The sequence below is a fragment of the Hyperolius riggenbachi genome, chromosome 1 (assembly GCF_040937935.1).
Source record: "Hyperolius riggenbachi isolate aHypRig1 chromosome 1, aHypRig1.pri, whole genome shotgun sequence".
Classification (NCBI taxonomy): Eukaryota; Metazoa; Chordata; class Amphibia; order Anura; family Hyperoliidae; genus Hyperolius; species Hyperolius riggenbachi.
The window spans coordinates 519,940,891-519,962,346 of NC_090646.1; the positions used below are offsets into that span (position 1 = coordinate 519,940,891).

The 21,456-nt window shown below is 45.1% G+C and overlaps 2 protein-coding genes across 3 annotated transcripts in view; one reads left to right on the forward strand and one right to left on the reverse strand.

Annotated features, from left to right (window-relative positions):
• ANAPC7 (anaphase promoting complex subunit 7) overlaps window positions 1-2,381 on the reverse strand; it is a 79,042-nt gene extending 76,661 nt beyond the window's left edge. Inside the window, exon 1 of one of the 2 annotated variants that reach the window (XM_068245406.1) lies at window positions 2,299-2,381. In XM_068245406.1, the coding sequence (XP_068101507.1) occupies window positions 2,299-2,300 (2 nt within the window). In that variant the 5' untranslated portion in view covers window positions 2,301-2,381. Of the gene's footprint in view, window positions 1-1,949; window positions 2,145-2,298 lie in introns of those variants that run through there. The other variant, XM_068245397.1, reaches the window with a different exon arrangement.
• Window positions 1,641-21,456, forward strand: part of LOC137524912 (ubiquitin-conjugating enzyme E2 G1-like) — a 29,680-nt gene continuing 9,864 nt past the window's right edge. The window contains exons 1-3 of the mRNA XM_068245428.1: window positions 1,641-1,728; window positions 2,343-2,588; window positions 10,020-10,122. Of these exons, the coding sequence (XP_068101529.1) occupies window positions 2,546-2,588; window positions 10,020-10,122 (146 nt within the window). The 5' untranslated portion in view covers window positions 1,641-1,728; window positions 2,343-2,545. The remainder of the gene's footprint in view (window positions 1,729-2,342; window positions 2,589-10,019; window positions 10,123-21,456) is intronic.

The following is a 21,456-nucleotide window of genomic DNA, read 5'->3' on the forward strand; positions in this document are numbered from 1 at the left end:
CCTAGTGATTGCAATAATTCCGTACTGGCCGAATCGGCCATGGTTCCCCCTACTATGGGGAATGAGGCTACAGTCACCTCTGCCTCTCCCAGACAACAGGGAACTACTATCACAGGGAGAAGTCCTCCATCCGAATCCCAAGAGGTTGAATCTGATGGCCTGGCTGTTGAAGGGAGGAGGTTGGAACTGGCTGGATGCTCACAAGAAGTAATCAAGACTATTCTCAGCGCAAGAAAACCTACTACAAATGCCACCTATCAAAGGGTCTGGACCAAGTTTCTAAACCTATCACAGGAACTGCATTTCCAACCTACAAAACCAGAACCTTATCATATTCTCGAGTTCCTTCAGAGAGGTCTAACTATGCAGCTAGGATACCACACGCTGAAGACGCACGTCTCTGCCCTATCAGCAATGACGGGTACCCAATGGGCCTTAAATCCCTTAATTAAACAGTTTCTAAAGGGGGTACTAAAGATAAAACCCCCAAAGAGAAATATCTTTCCAAAATGGGACTTACCCTTAGTCCTAGACGCCCTTACAAAACAACCCTTTTACCCTGTAACAGACAACTCGCTATGGAACATAACTTTAAGAACTGTTTTCTTAGTAGCAATATCCTCAGCGAGAAGAGTGTCGGAGCTTCAAGCGTTAGGATATAACGAACCATACCTGACCTTTTTCCCTGACCGAGTACTGATCAGACCTATTCAGCAGTTTATCCCAAAGGTAACATCGACCTATCACCTCAACCAGGAATGGACACTTCCAACATTTACCCAAGAAGAAGGGGTGGACGTTCACCCTCTTGATGTAGGGCAAGCACTAAGGGACTATTTACACCTAACGGCGGACATAAGGAAGACTGATAGACTATGGGTAATCCCAGCAGGCTATGGCAAAGGCCAACCGGCCTCCGCCAGAACAATATCTACATGGATAGTGAAAACTATTCAAACCGCCTACAAATCAGAGGGACTAGAACCCCCTCGACAGTTAAATGCCCACTCCACCAGGAGTATGTCAACTTCTTGGGCAGCTTTAAATAAAGTACCCGCAGAGAAAGTGTGTCAGGCCGCTAACTGGTCATCAATTAACACATTTATGCGGCACTATAGGGTGGACTTGTCTTCTCAGTCTACTTTAATGTTTGGTAAGGTTGTACTGGAAAATTCACAACATATGGATAATTAAATATTTCTTTGATTAAGCATCAAAAATGGTGTCCCTCCCTTCTTATTTCCTAGTTAAATCCCAGGTGTGATGACATGGAAGCATAGGGAAAACGGAAAATTGTTACTTACCTATCGGTAATTTTCCTTTCCCGATGCTTACATGTCATCACACTGGTCCCTCCCTTCCTGTGAGCTTCGGTAAGTCGAGGCTTACGGAGACTGGGGGGGGCCAGTAACTGCCAAAATTTATACTAATTGAGATCCTGTGGGGTAGAGTGGGCGGGGCATCTACCCCAGGTGTGATGACATGTAAGCATCGGGAAAGGAAAATTACCGATAGGTAAGTAACAATTTTCCGTTTTATTGACATAAGAAAACCTAGCTTAAAAAAAAGCACAGTGCAACACACTAAAGCGCGCACAAGCGCATGCATTTTTTTAACACGCTTTTACACGTTTCTCAGCACAACAGATGTGAAGGAGGCCTTAAGGGATGAAAACCCTGGTGGAAGACCTTGCCCTGTGAGAACAGCCAGCTCATCTACCAAATTATGGTAAGATGGGTTTTAGATGAAGTAAACTTTTAACGGAAAACAGTTTTTGCTTCCAATTTCTCAGTGTTTACCACCTGTCATACAATGCTCTCCATTGGGGTTATACGTTACAGAAACAGGGTATGGCATCTGCACAAAACAGCCAATCAGGCTTCGTGTTGCATGTGAGGTTTCTGCTCCCTGTCAGACAGCAGTAAGTCGGAACGTATGGGGTCACTCACGGGTTGTTGTTACTCATGGTCAGCAGCAGGCTACTCAGTAGACGCACATTGGAGTGGAGGCCGGCCGCAGCCATATCTCTCACATGATCTATCACACTCATCTTCTATATAGTATATACCAGCTCTACAACAAACAACACTTCAGCACAACTCCACCCAGCCGCAAAACTCGCATTAAATCATGGCGCTCGCTGACGACCTCACTTCACATAGCACATAGCTGTCTTCACAGTGCCTGTTTCTACAGCAACTGTTTTTGAGGAATATTCAATGAATATGCGAGTTCAGCTGGTCGCCTTACAAAGTCAATTGTTTTCCATAAATTAACCTGAACAGTTATTATACATACATTAATGAATACTTTTAAATTTAACATTATCTTTTGATGAACAGAGCCCATCCCTTCCCAAAGCAGGCTCAAAGGGCACCCTACAACGTTGACGTAATATAAAAGGGCGGACGTGGAGTCAGCTGTGCGTTCCAAGCAGAAGCAGGGCGGGGTTTATGCGATCCACGGAGGACTGAAGCCTATAAGGGCGGAAGTGCTATAATAAGGCAGCAGACAGAAGGGAAGTTAGGAGCACGGTTCTTTCAGAATGGCAGACCAAGCCGCCCTTCTGCTCAGGAAGCAGCTAGCAGGTAATCTGGAGTCCCATGTGCTGTTCTTGCTTTGTTCTATACAGATATGGAACTGCTGCCCCTTTCCCGGATTCAGCTGCTGAGGGAGTTTTGCAATCTCTGCCACACTTCCCATTAGTCATCATTTACATATCCTTTATGGCTGTCGGTAGTTCTTGGACTCTGTTTTACGAGAAAGGATTGTTCCTGCTGAACTCCAGTACCGGCCAGCTGTACCTTTTTAAGTCTATTCTGGCGTGTTTTATTATTAGCTGGTTAGTTTGTAGTTTACTTATTGTAAAATGGGGCTATTATTCCCATAAATCGGTTGGAGTCCTAGGCGATAGATTCAACATGGTTGATCGGGAAAAAGTTGGAAAACAGCAAGGAGTAATTGTTGTCTGTTTGGGCTCTTTGCATTTAAAATCCTGAAAAAAAATAAAAATACACATGGATTTTTCTAGTCTCTTGTATCTTGAGACAAGACATAAAGCATTTATATTGTGCTCATCTCCTGGTGGACTCAGAGCTTCAGCCTCTAGGGCAGGTTTGTCAAACTCCAATACAAAGTGGGCTGAATTTGAACACTGGGACCAAGTTGTGGGCTGTTCTCAAGGTCTACTGCTCACCTTTCTCCCTTACAAAGTTCCCTGTTGTTTAATGGCCCCCCTCTAGCTCCTGTACAGTTCCCTAGTGTCTAGCAGACCTCCTCCTTCCCCTTATATAGTTCCCTGGTGTCTAGTTGTCCTCCCTTGCAAATAACTGGTGTCTAGTGACCCCCAACCCTCCCCTATATGGTTACCTTTTTAATTAGCGCTTTACCCCCTACCTTGCTCATATGGCTTTGCTGTTCTAGGGCTTCACCTCCAGTATAGCTTCCCTGGTGGTCTAGAGTGGCGTACGAGAGAGAACGGCGCCGGAGACTTGGGCGCAGGACACAGCCAGTATATGGCTAATCCTGCTGCCGCACAAGTCCGGGCCGTGTTAATTACTATTCCCCCTCCAGGCCGACATGGATAGTGGGGGAATGAAATAATTCGGCTTCCAGCAATAGCTGGAAGCCGAATTATTGTTTTAAAAGCAACTTCAGATCCGTCTTCTGACGGCGCTGAAGTTACTCCATGTGCCTGCGATAGCCGTAGTTCCTATTACGGCCTATGGTGGCGCCGGCTGCGCCCAAGTCTCCTGCGCTGCTGCGCCCAAGTCTCCAGCGCTGGATTTACCGTGTTCGCTAGAGTGGGCCAAACATAATGCAAACTGGGAAACCACTTGGGGTTAAATTTAATTGCTCTGAGGGCCAGATTTGGCCCATGGGCTGGAGTTTGACATGCATGCTCTAGGGTGTGTTCAGTAGGCAGTAGCAATGTTGGGGAGTCTTGCCCAAGGTTTCCTTACTGAATAGGTGCTGGCTTGCTGTATATTTCTTCCCTAATATCCACCCATTTCCACAATCCAAAATGCTTGTTCAGCACCTTAAACTCCGTTCTCCATCCCCCTCCTCCTCCTCCTTTATCTTGCTTATCATTTTGCAACATACTTCACTGATAAAATTGAGAAAATCCAAAGTTAATTCTCCATGCAGCCCTCAAATCTCACCTCCACACCTCTCATTGACTGCTCGCTAACTGCCTTCTCTCCACTCTATAATATCCAAAGCTCATCTAACCACCTATTCTTTGGATCCTATTCCCTCCCATTTCATTCTGCAGCCATCATCTCTCATGCCTGCACTAACACCGCTATTTAACCTGTCTCTCTCCACTGGCATCTTTCCGTCCCCAATTGAAAAAGGCTGTTGTGACACAACTACTTAAAGAGGAGCTGTTATGTTTTTTTTTTCTCTGAGACCTTATACCTATCAGTAGCTAAAGATTGGCTGTACTTACATTGCATATGCATTTCACTGTCCACGTTTGGATTTCACAGAATTTTTATATAGTATTTGCAGAAAATGATGCTCCTGACAGCTCATGGCAGGTTCCATGTTTGTCTGTCTCCTATGAAGCCAAATGTGTCGTCATGTCCTCCCTGCTTCCTGATGATTCGACTCAGAAAAAAGACAACACTACTGTGCAGTAAATATTAATTAGCCATGTGGCTAGGAACAATAGCGGACTCATGCAGTATACTCTGCCCTGAGATTTTTCAGTGCTGTGAGCTGGACTGCATTACACGCTGTTGTAACTTGAGCCTGTAACTTCTCACTAGCAGCCGAGGGGAGGGCCCCAGAATGCTTTGCAGTATGGTATGTGGCCTCCCGTCCTTTTAAGAGCTTGGGTCTAACAGCCTTGCTGTTCAGCACACATCAAAAGAGATTTTTAACTTCAGTATTGCCTTTTTGACTTCCTTCTAAACTGTTTAACACAGGAGAATAGAGGTTTAAATTAGCTTTTGCAGCCTGACAGTTACTCTTTAAAAAAAAAAAAAAAAATCTCTAGATCCTACCACTACCGCCCAGTGTCACTTCTCACATTTGCATCAAAACTACCTGAACGCCATACACATGCAGAATTAAGCCATTATTTATCTAACTCCCTACTTGATCAGTTCCAGTCTGGCTTTCACTCTAACCACTCCACAGAAACTACCCTTATTAAAGTGGCCAATTATCTTCTTACAGCTAAATACAAAGGTCAATGTAACGATTGGTATCAGCACACAGAGAGAATCTGATTATTGATGATCTGCAGAATCAACCATACAGATGTATACCTGATTATGGATGATCTGCAGAATCACCAATAATACAAGTATGACTAACCTCTGGACACCTAATGAAGTGTAAGTGTTTGGTGCAACTGTAGGCTATCTCCCGTGAGGTGGGAGACACAGATAACTTTAGCCAGCGACCACCTGAGGAGCAGGTGGCCCTCGGCTGTGCAGGGACTATCTCCTAATAGAGTGGGTAGAGATAATCTGGCAGCCACTGATTCCCTGGTAAACCGGTAATCAGACTGTACTGCAGCCAGGGGACTCCTATGAGGTAGAGGCCACTAGCTGCACTGCAGGTAGGACTCTGAGGAGCAAGAGTCCTTGCAGCTAACCGACACTTGGTGGAATAGTGTCACGGGTAGTACAGACAGACTGAACACTTGGAGGAAGTGACAGTCAGGAGGGTCGGGCAGGCCAGATCGGCAACACACGAGCAGATAAGGTACAAAGACAGAAGGCTGATTCGGTAACCGGGTACAGGCAAGGCTTGGCAACTGGTAGACAGATTATTACTATTATTATTACTATTATTTAGTATTTATATAGCGCCAACATATTACCATATTACGCAGCGCTGTACAGTATGTATGTATGTATTCTTGTCACTAACTGTCCCTCAAAGGAGCTCACAATCTAATCCCTACCATTGCCATATGTCTATATTATGTAGTGTAAGTACTGTAGTCTAGGGCCAATTTTTTTTTTTTTTTTTTTTAGGGGGAGCCAATTAACTTATCTATGTGTGTTTTTTTTTTGGAATAAACAGAGGTACCAAATCAGAAGGCATGAGAGGTCGACAGAGCGAATGGTCATAACAGATATAAAGCACAATCCTAGTCTGGGGTGTGAGGTCCTTGGTCTCGACACCCTGGAACTAGTCTAAAGAATAACACAGTATCCTAAGCTTGGGTGTGAGGTCCTTGATCTCAACACCCTGGAACTGTTCTAGAGTATAACACAGTAATAACATCGTAATCTGGCTAAGTGTGAATTCCCAGGTCCACCTGGTTCTAACACACTGAGGGATCTGACTGAGGTCTGAGTGCTAACACGTAAGTATTCGCAACGGCAGACAACCAGCAACTGACAGGCAAGGTGTGTGTATATATACTTCAGCGCTCCTCAGCGCCGCCCCCAGCCACTCAACCAATCAGGAGTTCTGCTGGAATCAGCTGATCGTCCTGATCAGGTGATACCTCTCCTGCTGGCATAAAGGTCCTGCCTTCTAGCGCACGCGCGCAGCTCTCCATCTGTGTGCACTAGAAGGCCCAGGCAAACCAGACGCATGCTGCTGTGCGGAAACCGCCGGTCTGAACGCGGAGACAGCCGCCAGACCGCGCAGTGGCATCTCCGCTATTCATTACAGTCAATTTTCCATACTCAAACCTTTTTGATCTGTCATCAGCATTTGATGCTGTCGACCATAGTTTAAAAGTTAATGAGTAAAACAGAACTAATCATTTTTCCACAGTCTTTGTCCACCTCTCTGCCTGAAGTTACAATAAATGTTAATAACATTCCCATAACTTCAGTTCCCAAAGCACGGTGCTTGGGGGTAATATTTGACTCCTGTTTCTCTTTTATTCCTCATGTTCACTCCATAACCAGCTCCTGCCATCTCCAACTCAAAAAGATATCTCGCATCTGACCTTTTCTCACTCAAGACACAACTAAAATGTTAATACATGCTCTTATATCTTGTCTGGACTACTGCAACATACTACTTTGTGGACTACCTTCTAACAGACTGTCCCCGCTCCAGTTGGTACTGCTCGTCTTATTAATCTTCTCGGTTTTCTGCTGCCCCTCTCTGTCAAGCTCTTCACTGGCTGCCAATTAACCAGAGGATCCAGTTCAAACTAACCCTAACCTACAAAGCTCTCCACTCTCTCTCCCTGGTACATATCCTCACTAATTTCCAGATACAAACCCAATCGCAATCTCAGATCTGCACATGATCTTTTGTTGTCCTCTAGAATTACCACCTCACATTCACGTTTTCAAGATTTAGCACGTGCTTCACCCCTCTGGAATGGCCTCCTACAACACATCTGTCACTCGGCAACCTTTGTTACCTTGTCTGGATGACAGTGTGGGAAACCTCTGAAGCAGGGATGTCTAACTCAAGGGCCGCGGTCCTCGTACATTTTAAGCACAGCTCAAATTGAGGAGTCTGAATCGGGAAAGGTGCAGTTTATAAAGTAGAATTTTTCAGTCCATCCTAAACACTAGCATGAACCACAGGATTCCCACCCCTTGGGTATATGATTCCCTCCCCACCAAGGTTTGCCTCGGGTTTCCTTTAATAGCTCTTAGGGAAAATTGTTGTGATAAGACAGCTAGAGGAAGCCCCCAGCACATGTAGCTGGAGGAGCTCCCAGTACAGGTAGCCAAGGAACCCCCTACTTGGGTAACCAGATAGCTGCCCCCTGGCAGTGTATATATAGCTATAGGGGCCCCCACAATTTATGTAGCCATAAAGCCACCCCTTATAGCTACCCAGAGAGCCCCCCCTTCAGTATATGGAGCCAGTGATCCTCCTACCACTCAGTATAGGTGGGCAGAGGCCCCCCTACACTGAGAGGGGGAGTCCCTCAATAGTGTGCAGCAGAGGGGTGAAGTATCATACCTCTCCTGGATCCACATGTGGCCTATCTTCCTCCTAGGCCTCTTATCTCTATGGTGCCACTGCTGTTTGATCATGTAAGCATGAGTCGGGGTGGAGGAAGTGGGCTGTTTGTGGATCCCAGAGAAGTGAGCTCCCTTTTCCCTGAGCAGTGGACAGGCAGAGTAAAGCCTCTTAACCTCCCTGGCGGTAAGCCCGAGCTGAGCTCGGGCTATGCCGCCGGGAGGCACCGCTCAGGCCCCGCTGGGCCGATTTGCATAATTTTTTTTTTGTTACACGCAGCTAGCACTTTGCTAGCTGCGTGTAACCTCCGATCGCCGCCGCTGCCCGCCGATCCGCCGCTATACCCGTCGCTGCAGCCGCCCCCCCCCCCCCCCCCCCAGACCCCGTGCGCTGCCTGGCCAATCGGTGCCAGGCAGCGCCGTGGGGTGGATCGGATTCCCCTTTGACGTCACGACGTCAATGACGTCAATGACGTCGGTGACGTCATCCCGCCCCGTCGCCATGGCGACGGGGGAAGCCCTCCAAGAGATCCCGTTCTTTGAACGGGATCTCTTGATCTCCGTTCACCGGCGGCGATCGGAGGGGCTGGGGGGATGCCGCTCAGCAGCGGCTATCATGTAGCGAGACATTGTCTCGCTACATGAAAAAAAAAAAAAAATTAAAAAAAAGGTATTTGCTGCCCCCTGGCGGATTTTAACAAACCGCCAGGGAGGTTAAACTCACGGCTGCTTGCTGCTGCCTGGTAACTGCTCACTTTGACCTGGTAACAGCTTGCTGAGCACACAGTTCAACTGCCCGTGGAAATAAGCCCTGTTAACGTTGCCCCTCTGCGGATATTCAAATTGTAATACTGGAGGAATAGGATTCGAATCTCTGAACCACAAATCTTCAAAGTTTCATGTATTTGTCATCCCACCCCTAGTTCCAGCATGTTGATGTATCCTGATTACCAACTCCAACACAGCATTCAAACAATGTGCACAAATCCTAGAAAACGTATTCTAAGAAAATTGATCGTAAATGGGTGTATAGGCAGCAATAAACTAGTTGTGAAATTGTCTAGCTTTTTCTTCCTCAAGGAGCATATGTGCATCTTCATTCAGAAATCTTCATCATGATAGACCAGGGCTGCCCAATAGGTCGATCGCGATCTACCAGTAGATCGCGACCGCCTCCTTGGTAGATCGCGGCCTCTTGGCCGCGTCTCGTTAATGTTTGTTGCGGCCAGCAGCTCGTGTTTAGCTGCTGGCCGCTGGCCAATAAGAATGCATGCAGGCGAGGAGAGAGGGAGGAGAGAGGCGGCGCGTCCGCTGCGTCATGGCTGGGGGCGGCGGCGGGCAGCCTGTGTAATGTGCGTGTGTAACGTGCCCGGCGCCGCCCCCAGCCATGACGTAGCGGCCGCGCCGCCTCTCTCTTCGCCGCCGCTTCTCTCCTACATCCCATTGGCCTGCCAGAGTCTCTCCTCGCCGCCTCTTCTCCTCCGCCTGCAGGTACATATACCTGGCTCGCCTGCAGGTACATATACCTGGCTAACCTACACTGGGGGGCCCTATACCTGGCTAACCTACACTGGGGGGCCCTATACCTGGCTAACCTACACTGGGGGGCCCTATACCTGGCTAACCTACACTGGGGGGCCCTATACCTGGCTAACCTACACTGGGGGGCCCTATACCTGGCTAACCTACACTGGGGGGCCCTATACCTGGCTAACCTACACTGGGGGGCCCTATACCTGGCTAACCTACACTGGGGGGCCCTATACCTGGCTAACCTACACTGGGGGGCCCTATACCTGGCTAACCTACACTGGGGGGCCCTATACCTGGCTAACCTACACTGGGGGCACGCAACCTATGCTGCAGGCACATATACCTGGCTAACCTACGCGGGGGGGGGGGGGGGGGGGGGGCGTGCTTAGCATTTGAGACGTTGGTAGATCTCCTGGCCTCGGCAAATTTAAAAGTAGCTCGCGAGCCGAAAAAGTGTGGGCACCCCTGTGATAGACTATGCCTGTTTAGTACGCCTCCAGTTTGGACTTTTGCTAACAGCTGTGATGTGTACATGTGTATGTCACTCTCCCTATACATATTTCAATTTTTGCGTTTCAGAACTGAACAAAAACCCAGTAGAAGGCTTTTCCGCTGGACTGATTGATGACGAAGATATCTATAAATGGGAAGTGTTGCTTATTGGACCACAGGACACCTTATTGTAAGTCAATGGATTCCATTTAAAACCATTGTTGGTGCCCCTTTCACTTTACAAAGCTAATAAAGTGACACTGAAGAGAAAAACCTTATGATATGATGTAATTTGTATGTGTAGTACTGATTGTCAGGAACCGGCCTGCGGCACGCCTGCGTATATGGTTCACGACTGCGGGTTTGACCAGATCAAGCGAGGAGCAGCCTTATTCGAGCTAAAACCAGGCTGGGAACCCTTAGAACACCTCTCACTGCCACCACTAGCGGTTCGCTAGACACTTCCACTCTGCTGTCGAGTCCTCAGCGCGCAATCCGTGTTTTCGTATTCGGGTCAGCTTTGCGCTTAGGCCGAATACAGGAACTCCACGCACCCACACACACAGTTGCAATCTTACACTGTAGTGAAGCAAAACCACTAACAGTCGTTCCGAACAATACTGTTAGCCACTCAGCTGTTGAGCTACTCGCACTGGCATTTTCGTACGTTGGGTCAGCTGCACGCTTTAGGCCAACGTATGACAAACGCCCCACACACAATGCAATTACAATCTTAAACGGTAGTGTCGCTCAATCATACAATCAGGCACAGACTTATACACTTCAATCTCTTCTAGGCTATGAGTGTTAGTTTAGTACAGCAGAAGTCAAGCTTATTAAAAAATTGTGAGAACGCGGAAAAGCCGCCTCGTGTGCTCAGAACAAGGCGGCTGATTCCGCATCCAACGCGGCGGTTTGCATGCGTAGGCCTACATCTGCCAGTATGGCTGAACGCGGAGAAACCGCCGCATGCCCTGATAGCGGTGCGGCTGGTTCTGCGTCCAGCGCGGCGGGTGGTACGCAAGACATGTCTGGTGTGGCTGGGACTGATAGTCCACACAGGTTCAGAAGGACGCGCACGCTGAGGCAGAACTTTTATTACAGCCAGAAGGGAGTCAGCTGACCAAGCCGGTCAGCTGACGATTCAACCAGTTCCCATTGGTCCAGCACTTAGGGGAGGCGCTGGAGAGCGCTGGGCTATATATACTGGGTGCTGGTCATTCGCTGGTTGTCTGCCGTTGCGATCACTACGTGGAAGCACTCAGACCTTATTGTCAGAATCTGTGTTATTCTGTTATACTTCAGACTAGTTCCAGGGTGTTGATGATCAAGGACCTCACACCCAAGATTAGGGCCTTGTTGTAACGATTGTGGAATTCTCTCCGTGATCAGCACACAAGACGTGCGCTGACACTGCGGAAATCCTCCACAAGCGTATAATTTGAGGGAACCCAGCAAAAGGTGCATTGCACCTGTAGAGGGAAATTCCTGTCAGCAGGTGGAGCTGTGGAGTGCAGAGGAACAGATCGTCTGTCCTGCCACAGACGCCAGACAGGAATTGTACGAAGGGAAGAAACGCAGGGCAAGATAGCCCTGAAAGAGAGAGCAAAGCGACAGAGGGTATGTGTGTGCACCAATCTAGTCGCCAACCCGCGACCGTGCATACACAACAGCAGATATGAAGTAGGAACGCAATCGCGAGAGAGGCGATTGCCAGAGGTGACACAAGGCTACAGCAAAGCAGAGCACGAGAGTAGCAAAGGCACAGCAAATAATACAATGAGGAGATGAGGAAAATAACAAAGGCTAACTAAACGCGAACACCGCACTCATTCGCAACAGTGCACGAGTTTATGCGCGGTCTCCGCGTGTTAAGCACAACAGAGACAAGCACGCCTATCTAACCACCGACAGACAAACATGAAACAGGACGCAAGCACTTGCCTAACGGTTACCTCACCGAGCCTCCAGCAAGCGTTCGTAGCAGACAAGACAGATACACGAAAACAGGAATAAGTGAGAGATGGGATCCACCGCACTAGCGCAAGAGGCTAGTGCGATCCAGGAAGACAGAACAGAAGGATCCACAGCACTAGCGCAAGGCGAGTGCGATCCAGGCAAGACAGATCAGAAGGATCCACAGCACTAGCGCAAGGCGAGTGCGATCCAAGCTAGACAGGCAGATGAGATAGCTGGTAGCAACCGCTGCTCCAGCTATACTCCAAGAACAAAGATCAGAACGATCTCCTGTCGACCACCGCTGGGACAGGACAATCGCAACAGACAAACAAAACAGATATGCAATCCTAACTGCACTAGGGAACCTGCCTAGTGCAGTCCCAGGAATTACTCTAGGCTAATCTTCAAACAATAAGCAAGGCTGACACTCCAGGAGTGTTTCACAGGACAAACCCTTATGACCAGCGCAGGTCTGTGATATCACATGGTGTGTGTGTATATATAGAGCAAGCCTACAAAGGATGTGGCTAGGCAATTTGCATGACAAACGTATGCAAATTCCTCAGCAGCAAAACTGACAAAAGGTCTCTCTTCCAGAGACCTGCAGAATGCAGACCTGAACAGTGGTCAAAAAGCTGCCTGCGTGCGCAGGCAGCCGAGCGGATCCTCACACTTGTGTTACCATTCTGTTATACTTCAGACTAGTTCCAGGGTATTGATGATCACGGACCTCACACCCAAGACTAGGGACTCGTGTTATCATTCTGTTATGTCAGACTAGTTCCAGGCTGTTGATGATCACGGAGCTCACACCCAAGACTAGGCATTGTTTATTATCTGTTATGACTTTCTGCTTTCCTGACCACTCTTCTGTTCACTGATTCAGTACTTGGCTATATCTGATACTCTGTTGCTAAACCCTGCTTGCCTTAGGATTACCAAATCAGCCTCCTGACTTTGTACTTTGTATGTCCGTGTGTTGCCGACCTGGCTTGTCTGACCTTGAGAGCTATCTCCTCAGTTAAGAGAGAGTTCACAGATCAGTCAGTGACATCCTTCTATTGGTGTCACTCACGCTCTGGTCCTTTCCTCTCCCAGTCTGACTCCTCCCTGCGGGAGATTCTCAGGCTGCTGACAGGTACTCATACTCCTTACTGCCTTTGTACCTGTCCTCCTGATATTCTTCTCAAAGTATTACTGTTGCACCAAACACTCATATCTCTCAGGTGTCCAGAGGTTAGTAATATATCTGATTATCGGTGATACTGCAGATCATCAATAATCAGATCCTCTGTTACACCAATCGTTACAATAATTTAATATTCCAGGGAAAAAAGTGGAACAATGCAGAACAGAATATATACAAAAGATTACAAAAACAAAGTAAAAAGTTACAAAAATACAAACAAAGCGATTTTTGCTTACCAAAATAAACGGGGAAATAAACGTACCAGCGTATCGATCTGGCGGTGTTGTGGGAGTACGCACTTTCTGGTCAGGAACCAGGTTAGTTCTAGCCGTGTGTGCTATCTCCAAGAACTACAAGTTGTGGCTATCCTAGCTGCTGTTTTATACTGTGAGATACGCCTGGAGGCTGCGACTTCCTTGGGGAGGGGAGGAACTAGTTTTTAATTAAATCTCAGACATAATTCTATTTCCAGGTAAATGTCTATACATCAAAAGATTGTGAAGTGAGGCTTTTCAACTCCAGGTGAAAACATGATTAAGGCTTTTTCCTGTCTCCATTTTTTTAAAGTCTGCAGAGATTTCCAACCCCTTCCAATAGATGTAATTTAGAGGGTATAGTTTGCACCTCCACCAATAATTCAATTTCCTCACAATGAAATAGTGTTTAACACACATGTCAACTTTTGGTGAAGAGACTCTTCCTGACTAGTCTAGAGTTCTTCACAATGCTTTAACGGCCTTCATCAACAGAAGTGTAAATGTTTCAAGTGTCAATGACTTCAACACTTCACTTCTGCCATTGTCTGATTACCCCAGCTCTATTCACTGAAGTCCTCTTTAGATGCAAATGTAGGTCTAGTGACCCACACACGCACAATCACATGAACAGTCCATGAATCTAGCCTGGCATATCTACACCTTTGACATAACATAGCAGATATAAAAATGGGAAAATGAAAGATCTGTTCCTGTATTCCTAACATCATCAGCCTCATAACTAGCTGCTATATTCCTGACACTGATAGTTAATAGAACATTAGTAGCAAAGAAAATAGTCTCATATGTTAATTTTTAGATCTGACAGAATTGTGAAAAAAAGCTATAGATTTGCAGTTACAAGCCCCACTTTGTACATTAAGCATTTCAGCCCTCAGTGTTTTTTCACCTTAAGCCACATCTACACGCGTAGATGCGGCTGCTATGTTCCTTATCAATCGAGCCGCTGAAGCGGCTCGATAAGATCCGACAGGACGGATCTTGCTTCCGCCGATTCCCTGCTCGCTCCCCGCGAGGGGACAATGGCAGGGAATCGAGCGGAAGATAAGCGGGGAATCTAATCCGGCGTGGGGACGTGGCGGGCACGCGGAAGAGGCGATCTGGCGGCTAATCAAGCCGCCGGATCGCCACATCTCCCCGTGTAGACGGGGCTTTATGCATCAGAAATTTTCACCTCCTATTCATTGCTAATGGCTATCGCTAATTATAACAATGAATTGATCTTTTTTTTTTTTCTGCCACCAATTAAGCTTCCTTTGGGTGGCGCATTTTGTTAAGAATTATTTTTTTTTTTTCTAAATGCATTTTAACAGGAAAATTTAAGGAAAAACAATTTCTCAGTTTTCGGCAACTATAGTTTTTACATGCTAACATAATTGAAACCCACACATTTTATTTGCCCATGTGTCCCGGTTATTACACCATTTACATTATGTCCCTATCACAATGTATAGCGCCAATATTTTATTTGGAAATAAAGGTTTTGCGTCCATCACTATTTACAAGCTTAATTATAAAAAAAAAACTCGACCTGCATATTAGAAGTTTAGACCCTTAGGTAATTATTTGATTTGTTTGTTTTTTCAAATTGTTTCCTTTTTTTTTTTTTTTTTTTTTTTTTTTTTTCCCAGACTGCGGCTTCTTCTAAGAAGATGTTGGTCTTTCTACCAGACCATAGTCTTTGGAAAATGAAAGATCACAGACCAATTTTACCCCCTTCCATGTAGTATGAGAACCATACCTACAGTCTATTTTATGGAGCTCCCATCAGACAGAAATCTTTGCAAGATGCTGCACACAAAGATGCTGTACACATTCAAAAAGATCAGTATCTGCAAAATGCATTCATAGTCTATATCTGCAGATCATCATACACACCTTCTTTAACGGACATTGATCTGCAGATTAGATCCACCAGGATGCATTTTCAGATATGCAGATGAATGTCTGTTAAAGGTGTGTATGATGATCTGCAGATATCATAGACTATGAATGCAATTTGCAGGAACAGATCTTTTGCAGATACTGATCTTTTGTGTCTGTACAGCATCTGTGTGTGCAGCATCTTGCAAAGATTTTTTTTTCTGATGTGGAGTTCAGCTCCATAGAAAAGACTGTGTAGAGTATGGCTCTCATACTACATGAAGGGTGGTAAGATTGGTCTGTGAGCTTTCATTTTCCAAAGACTATAGTCTGATGTGTGTATGCACCCATAGATCAATAAGTGTGTGTGTGTGTACAACAGCAGCCGCTTGGATGTGACTATCACGTCCAAGCGGCTAAAATGGTTAAACTAAAAAACAGAGCTAATGGGCTCAATTCTGTTAGCTACAGTGGAGGAAATAATTATTTGACCCCTCACTGATTATGTAAGTTTGTCCAATGACAAAGAAATGAAGTCTCAGAACAGTATCATTTCAATGGTAGGTTTATTTTAACAGTGGCAGATAGCCCATCACAAGGAAAATCGAAAAAATAACCTTAAAGAGACTCTGTAACAATTTTTTTCAGCCTTAGTTCTTCTATCCTATGAGTTCCTATGCCTGTTCTAATGTGCTGGGGCTTACTGCAGCTCTTCCTAATTACACTGTCTCTGTAATAAATCAATGTATCTTTCCTCTGTCCTGTTTGTCGGGCTAAGGCTTTGATTGTGTGGAATGTGCAGGGCTGCTTGTGATTGGTAGAAGCGATACACACCCTCTGCAGGCCCCCTGCATACTCACACACTATGCTTAGCTGAGCCTATTAGAAGCTGGTTAGTTTGTTTGTAAACATTGCCTAAAACTGTTAATTACAAGCCAGGATTGCAGCAGAGAGTGGCAGAAACAGCACAGAGGGGCACAGGAGAAAATAAGGAATAGAATGGTATGCTTTTTAGTGTAAGAATATTAGAGTACAGATTCTCTTTAAATAAAAGATAGCAACTGATTTGCATTTCATTGAGTGAAATACGTTTTTGAACCCTCTAACAATAAAGGACTTAATACTTAGTGGAAAAACCCTTGTTTGCAAGCACAGAGGTCAAACGTTTCTTGTAATTGATGACCAGGTTTTGCACACATTTTAGGAGGAATGTTGGTCCACTCTTTGCAGATCATCTCTAAATCCCTAAGGTTTCGAGGCTGTCTCTGTGCAACTCTGAGCTTGAGCTCCCGCCATAGGTTTTCTATTGGATTAAGGTCCGGAGACTGACTAGGCCACTCCATGACCTTAATGTGCTTCTTCTTGAGCCACTCCTTTGTTGCCTTTGCTGTATGTTTTGGGTCATTGTCGTGCTGGAACACCCATCCACGACCCATTTTCAGTTTCCTGGCAGAGGGAAGGAGGTTGTCGTTCAGGATTTCACGATACATGGCTCCGTCCATTTTCCCGTTAATGCGATTAAGTTGTCCTGTGCCCTTAGCAGAAAAACACCCCCAAAGCAAAATGTTTCCACCCCCATGCTTGACGGTGGGGACAGTGTTTTGGGGGTCATAGGCAGCATTTTTCTTCCTCCAAACACAGCGAGTTGAGTTAACCTCCCCGGCGTTCAATTTTCCCAGGATTTCTTTACAAAAAGTGATACAATTTATTTTTAAAACTTTTTTTTTTCCTGTAACTTGCCAAAATGTGTCAAGCAAGGATCTAGTATACAGTGCAGGAGAGTATTGATGTGTATGCACGTTCATACTGTTCACAGCATGTTTTTATGGATGGACATTTCTGTCCATACCGCTGGGGAGGTTAATGCCAAAGAGCTCTATTTTGGTCTCATCAGACCACAGCACCTTCTCACAGTCACTCACAGAATAATTCAGGTGTTCATTGGCAAACTTCAGATGGGCCTGCACATGTGCCTTCTTGAGCAGGGGGACCTTGCGAGCCCTGCAGGATTTTAATCCATTGCGGTGTAATGTGTTTCCAATGGTTTTCTTGGTGACTGTGGTCCCTGCTAATTTGAGGTCATTCACTAACTCCTCCCGTGTAGTTCTAGGATGCTTTTTCACCTTTCTCAGAACCATTGACACCCCACGAGGTGAGATCTTGCGTGGAGCCCCAGAGCGAGGTCGATTGATGGTCATTTTGTGCTCCTTCCATTTTCGAACAATCGCACCAACAGTTGTCACCTTCTCTCCCAGCTTCTTGCTAATGGTTTTGTAGCCCATTCCAGCCTTGTGCAGGTCTACAATTTTTTTTTTTTTTTGTCTCTGACATCCTTGGACAGCTCTTTGGTCTTTCCCATGTTGGAGAGTTTGGAGTCTGCTTGATTGATTCTGTGGACAGGTGTCTTTTTATACAGGTGACTAGTTAAGACAGGTGTCCTTAATGAGGGTGACTAATTGAGTAGAAGTGTCTAACCACTCTGTGGGAGCCTCGAAACCTTAGGGATTTAGAGATGATCTGCAAAGAGGAGTGAACCAACATTCCTCCTAAAATGTGTGCAAACTTGGTCATCAATTACAAGAAACGTTTGACCTCTGTGCTTGCAAACAAGGGTTTTTCCACTAAGTATTATGTCTTTTATTGTTAGAGGGTTCAAAAACTTATTTCACTCAATGAAATGCAAATCAGTTGCTATCTTTTATTTAACCACTTCACCACTGAGGGGTTTTACCCCCTGACCACCAGAGCAATTTTCACCTTTCAGCGCTCCTTCCATTCATTCGTCTATAACTTTATTATTACTTATCCCAATGAAATGAACTATATCTTGTTTTTTTTGCCACCAATTAGGCTTTCTTTAGGTGGGACATTATGCCAAGAATTATTTTATTCTAAATGTGTTTTAATGGGGAAATAGGAAAAAATGTGGGAAAAAAATATTATTTTTCAGTTTTCGGCCATTATAGTTTTTAAATAAAGCATGCTACTGTAATTAAAACCCATGAAATGTATTAACCCATTTGTCCCGGTTATAAAACCATTTAAATTATGTCCCTATCACAATGTTTGGCGACAATATTTTATTTGGAAATAAAGGTGCATTTTTTTCAGTTTTGCATCCATCCCTAATTACAAGCCCGCAGTTTATAAAGTAACAGTGTTATACCCTCTTGACATAAATATTTAAAAAGTTCAGTCCCTAAGGTAACTATTTATGTTTTTTTTTTATTGTATTTTTTTTTTTTTTTTAAATTGGGGAGTGTGGGAGGTAATGAGTTAATTTATTGTGTAAATGTAATGTTTGTATATGTAAAATGCTTTTAGGGTGTAGTTTACTATTTGGCCACAAGATGGCCACAGAGTGTTTGTTTACATGCGACCTGTAAGCGCCGGAAGGACGCTTACAGGAAGCAGTAGGAGGCTGGGAGACGCACAATGATCTCGCTGTTTCTGAAAGAAGCAGCAGATCATTGCGGGGGCTAGATCAACGAACGGGAATGGATTTTCCCGTTCATTGATCTCCGGGCGAGCGGGCGGCGGTGTGCACGAGCGGCGGGTGCGCGCGCACGAGCGGCGGGAGCACGGACAGCGGCGGTAGCGCGGAAGGTACGGATTTCTCCGTCCCTGGTTTTTTAGGAGGGAAAAAAGGGGTGGAGAAATTCGTACCGCTGGGGGTAAAGTGGTTAAGGTTATTTTTTCGATGTGCTATCTGCCACTGTTAAAATAAACCTACCATTAAAATGATACTGTTCTGAGACTTTTCATTTCTTTGTCATTGGACAAACTTACAAAATCAGTGAGGGGTCAAATAATTATTTCCTCCACTGTATGTATATTTAGGTCTTTTCTCTTTTATCAATTCTGAAAGCGTTTTAACTCGAAGCAGCCAAAATGGTTTAATATTTTGAGGTAAATATTTTTTTTTTTTTGTAGGTAAAATACCTCGAGGTATTTTCCTCTTATCAATTCTGAAAGATTTTTCGATGAGTTGATTTCCCTCATGAGTTGTTAATTTATGAGGTAATTCATGAGGTAATTATTTACTAAACGCTACCAGAATTGAGCCCAATGACTTTCAACTTCCCAGCATTAAAAATCTTATCTACATTTATTTGTGTTTTTACCAAATCCATAGCGTTTGTAAAAATTAGACTAAGGAGTTGAGTCCCGAGTAATTTTTGGTACCTGGAGTCAGTGGTTTCATAAACTGAGGAGTCCGAGTCTGGTTTGTTTTGTACAGACTCCACAGCCCTGGTTGGCGAGCTCAGACAGGCTCTCTTGCATAGATAACTGGTGTCTCGTAACTCTTCCTGTACTGGAAACAATGTAGAGCTTGTATGTGTGCTACTAATCTATTTCTTAGCTGTACTACACATAAAAATCATTATCTCATAATTTTTTTTTTTTTTTTACTTCAGATTTCCTTTAAGAGGAATTAAAATGCTCCTACTGTTGACCTCATAGCTAGTTGCTAGACTATCTGAACTACTTCTGTCACTGAACCAGAATGCATATGCAAGCAGATATTATGAGACTGAATCATTAAGCCCAGGGATGGCAATTGGAAGAACAAATAGGAGACCTTGGCTGGAAATTCAAATGTGCTGCTCTAGTATGTGACAAGGATGGATGGGCAGTGTAATAGACATAATAATTTACAGAAAAGTATCCAGAAGAAATTTTTTTTTTCTTACCTCTAATAAATAGTCAGTCAAAAAAAAGTTTCACTTACTTGGGGCTTTTACTAGCCCCATGCAGCCATCCTGCACCCTCGTAGTCACTCACTGCTGCTCCAGTCCCCCGCCGCCAGCTAGTTTAGTTTTTGCTGACCTCTGGGCAGGCCGCATTGCGTACATTTTTATGCATTCCTGCCGGTAAAGGAATCCTCAAGTAAAAATGTGTTAATGTTCCTGCAAGTTGTTCCTTAAAGAGGAACTCCAGTGAAAATAATTTAATAAAAAAAAGTGCTTCATTTTTACAATGTATAAATGATTTAGTCAGTGTTTGCTCATTGTAAAATCTTTCCTCTCCCAGATTCACATTCTGACATGTATTACATGGTGACATTGTTACTGTGGGCAAGTTATGTAGCTGTTTCTAGCTGCTCTGGCTGTTACAGACAGCTTTAAACAGCCATTTCCTGTCTGTGAACATTGTTACATTGTGGCAGTTTGCCCAGAGTATCGCAGTATTCAGAGCCTCTTGTGGGAGGGGTTTCAGCACAAAATTAGTCACACAGCGCCCTCTGATGGTCTGTTTGTGAAAATCATTCTATTTCTCATGTAAAAGGGGGTATCAGCTACTGATTGGGATAAAGTTCAATTCTTGGTTGGAGTTTCTCTTTAAGACCTCTGCAACAGATAGCATTCCTCTGCTCCCAATAGAGGTCTCCAAACCCCAGAAAGCTGTACTGCAGGATTAAGTAAACCATATGCATTACTTGTGCTTACTGGCTTGCATACTTTCTTATGGCTAATTTCCATGGGCAGTTAAACTGTTTGCTCAGCAAGCCGTTACCAGGCAGCAGTGAGCAGTAGCCAGGCAGCAGCAAGCAGTTGTGAGAGTCAGAGGTATTTCACTGCCTATCAACTGCTCGTGGAAAAGGTGCCTAAAAGTGCCCTTGACTAGATTTGTACCGTGTCTTAGGCCAGATCCACACTAAGCTTTTTCTGAGTGCTTTGTGATTGGTTAGCGCTTTCAAAGTGCTTTTTAAAAATTTCTCCCATTCAAGTTCATAAAAATCGCTGTGATCGCGTACACAAAAAAATCGCAGCTTTTATTTTTTACCACGATTTTAATGAAAGTGAATCGGAGAAATTAAAAAAAAAAGCCAATCAATCACCAAGCGCTCAGAAAAGTGCTTTTACTGTGGATCCGGCCTTAGAGGGGAAGGGGCAGAGACTTGGTGCAGTCTATTATTTGCACTAACTAGCAGACCTTGCAGGGTGGAAGTAATGTTGCAGCAGTATATGGCTTTTGGAAGGAAAATCCTTCAAGCATTGGTACCTCCCCTAAGGGCCCTTTCACATGGGCAGCTGGACGGCACATTCAGTGAGCAGTTACCTGACAGCAGCAAGTAGTTGTGAGGGTTCAACGGTCTTTTCACTGCCTATCAACTGCCCGTGTGAAGGACCGTCAAGTATGTGTACCTCCTGAGTCCCCTTTTCCACAAGCAGTTGATGGGCAGTGAAAAACCTCTGAAACTCACACAACTGCTCACTGCTGCCAGGTAACTGCT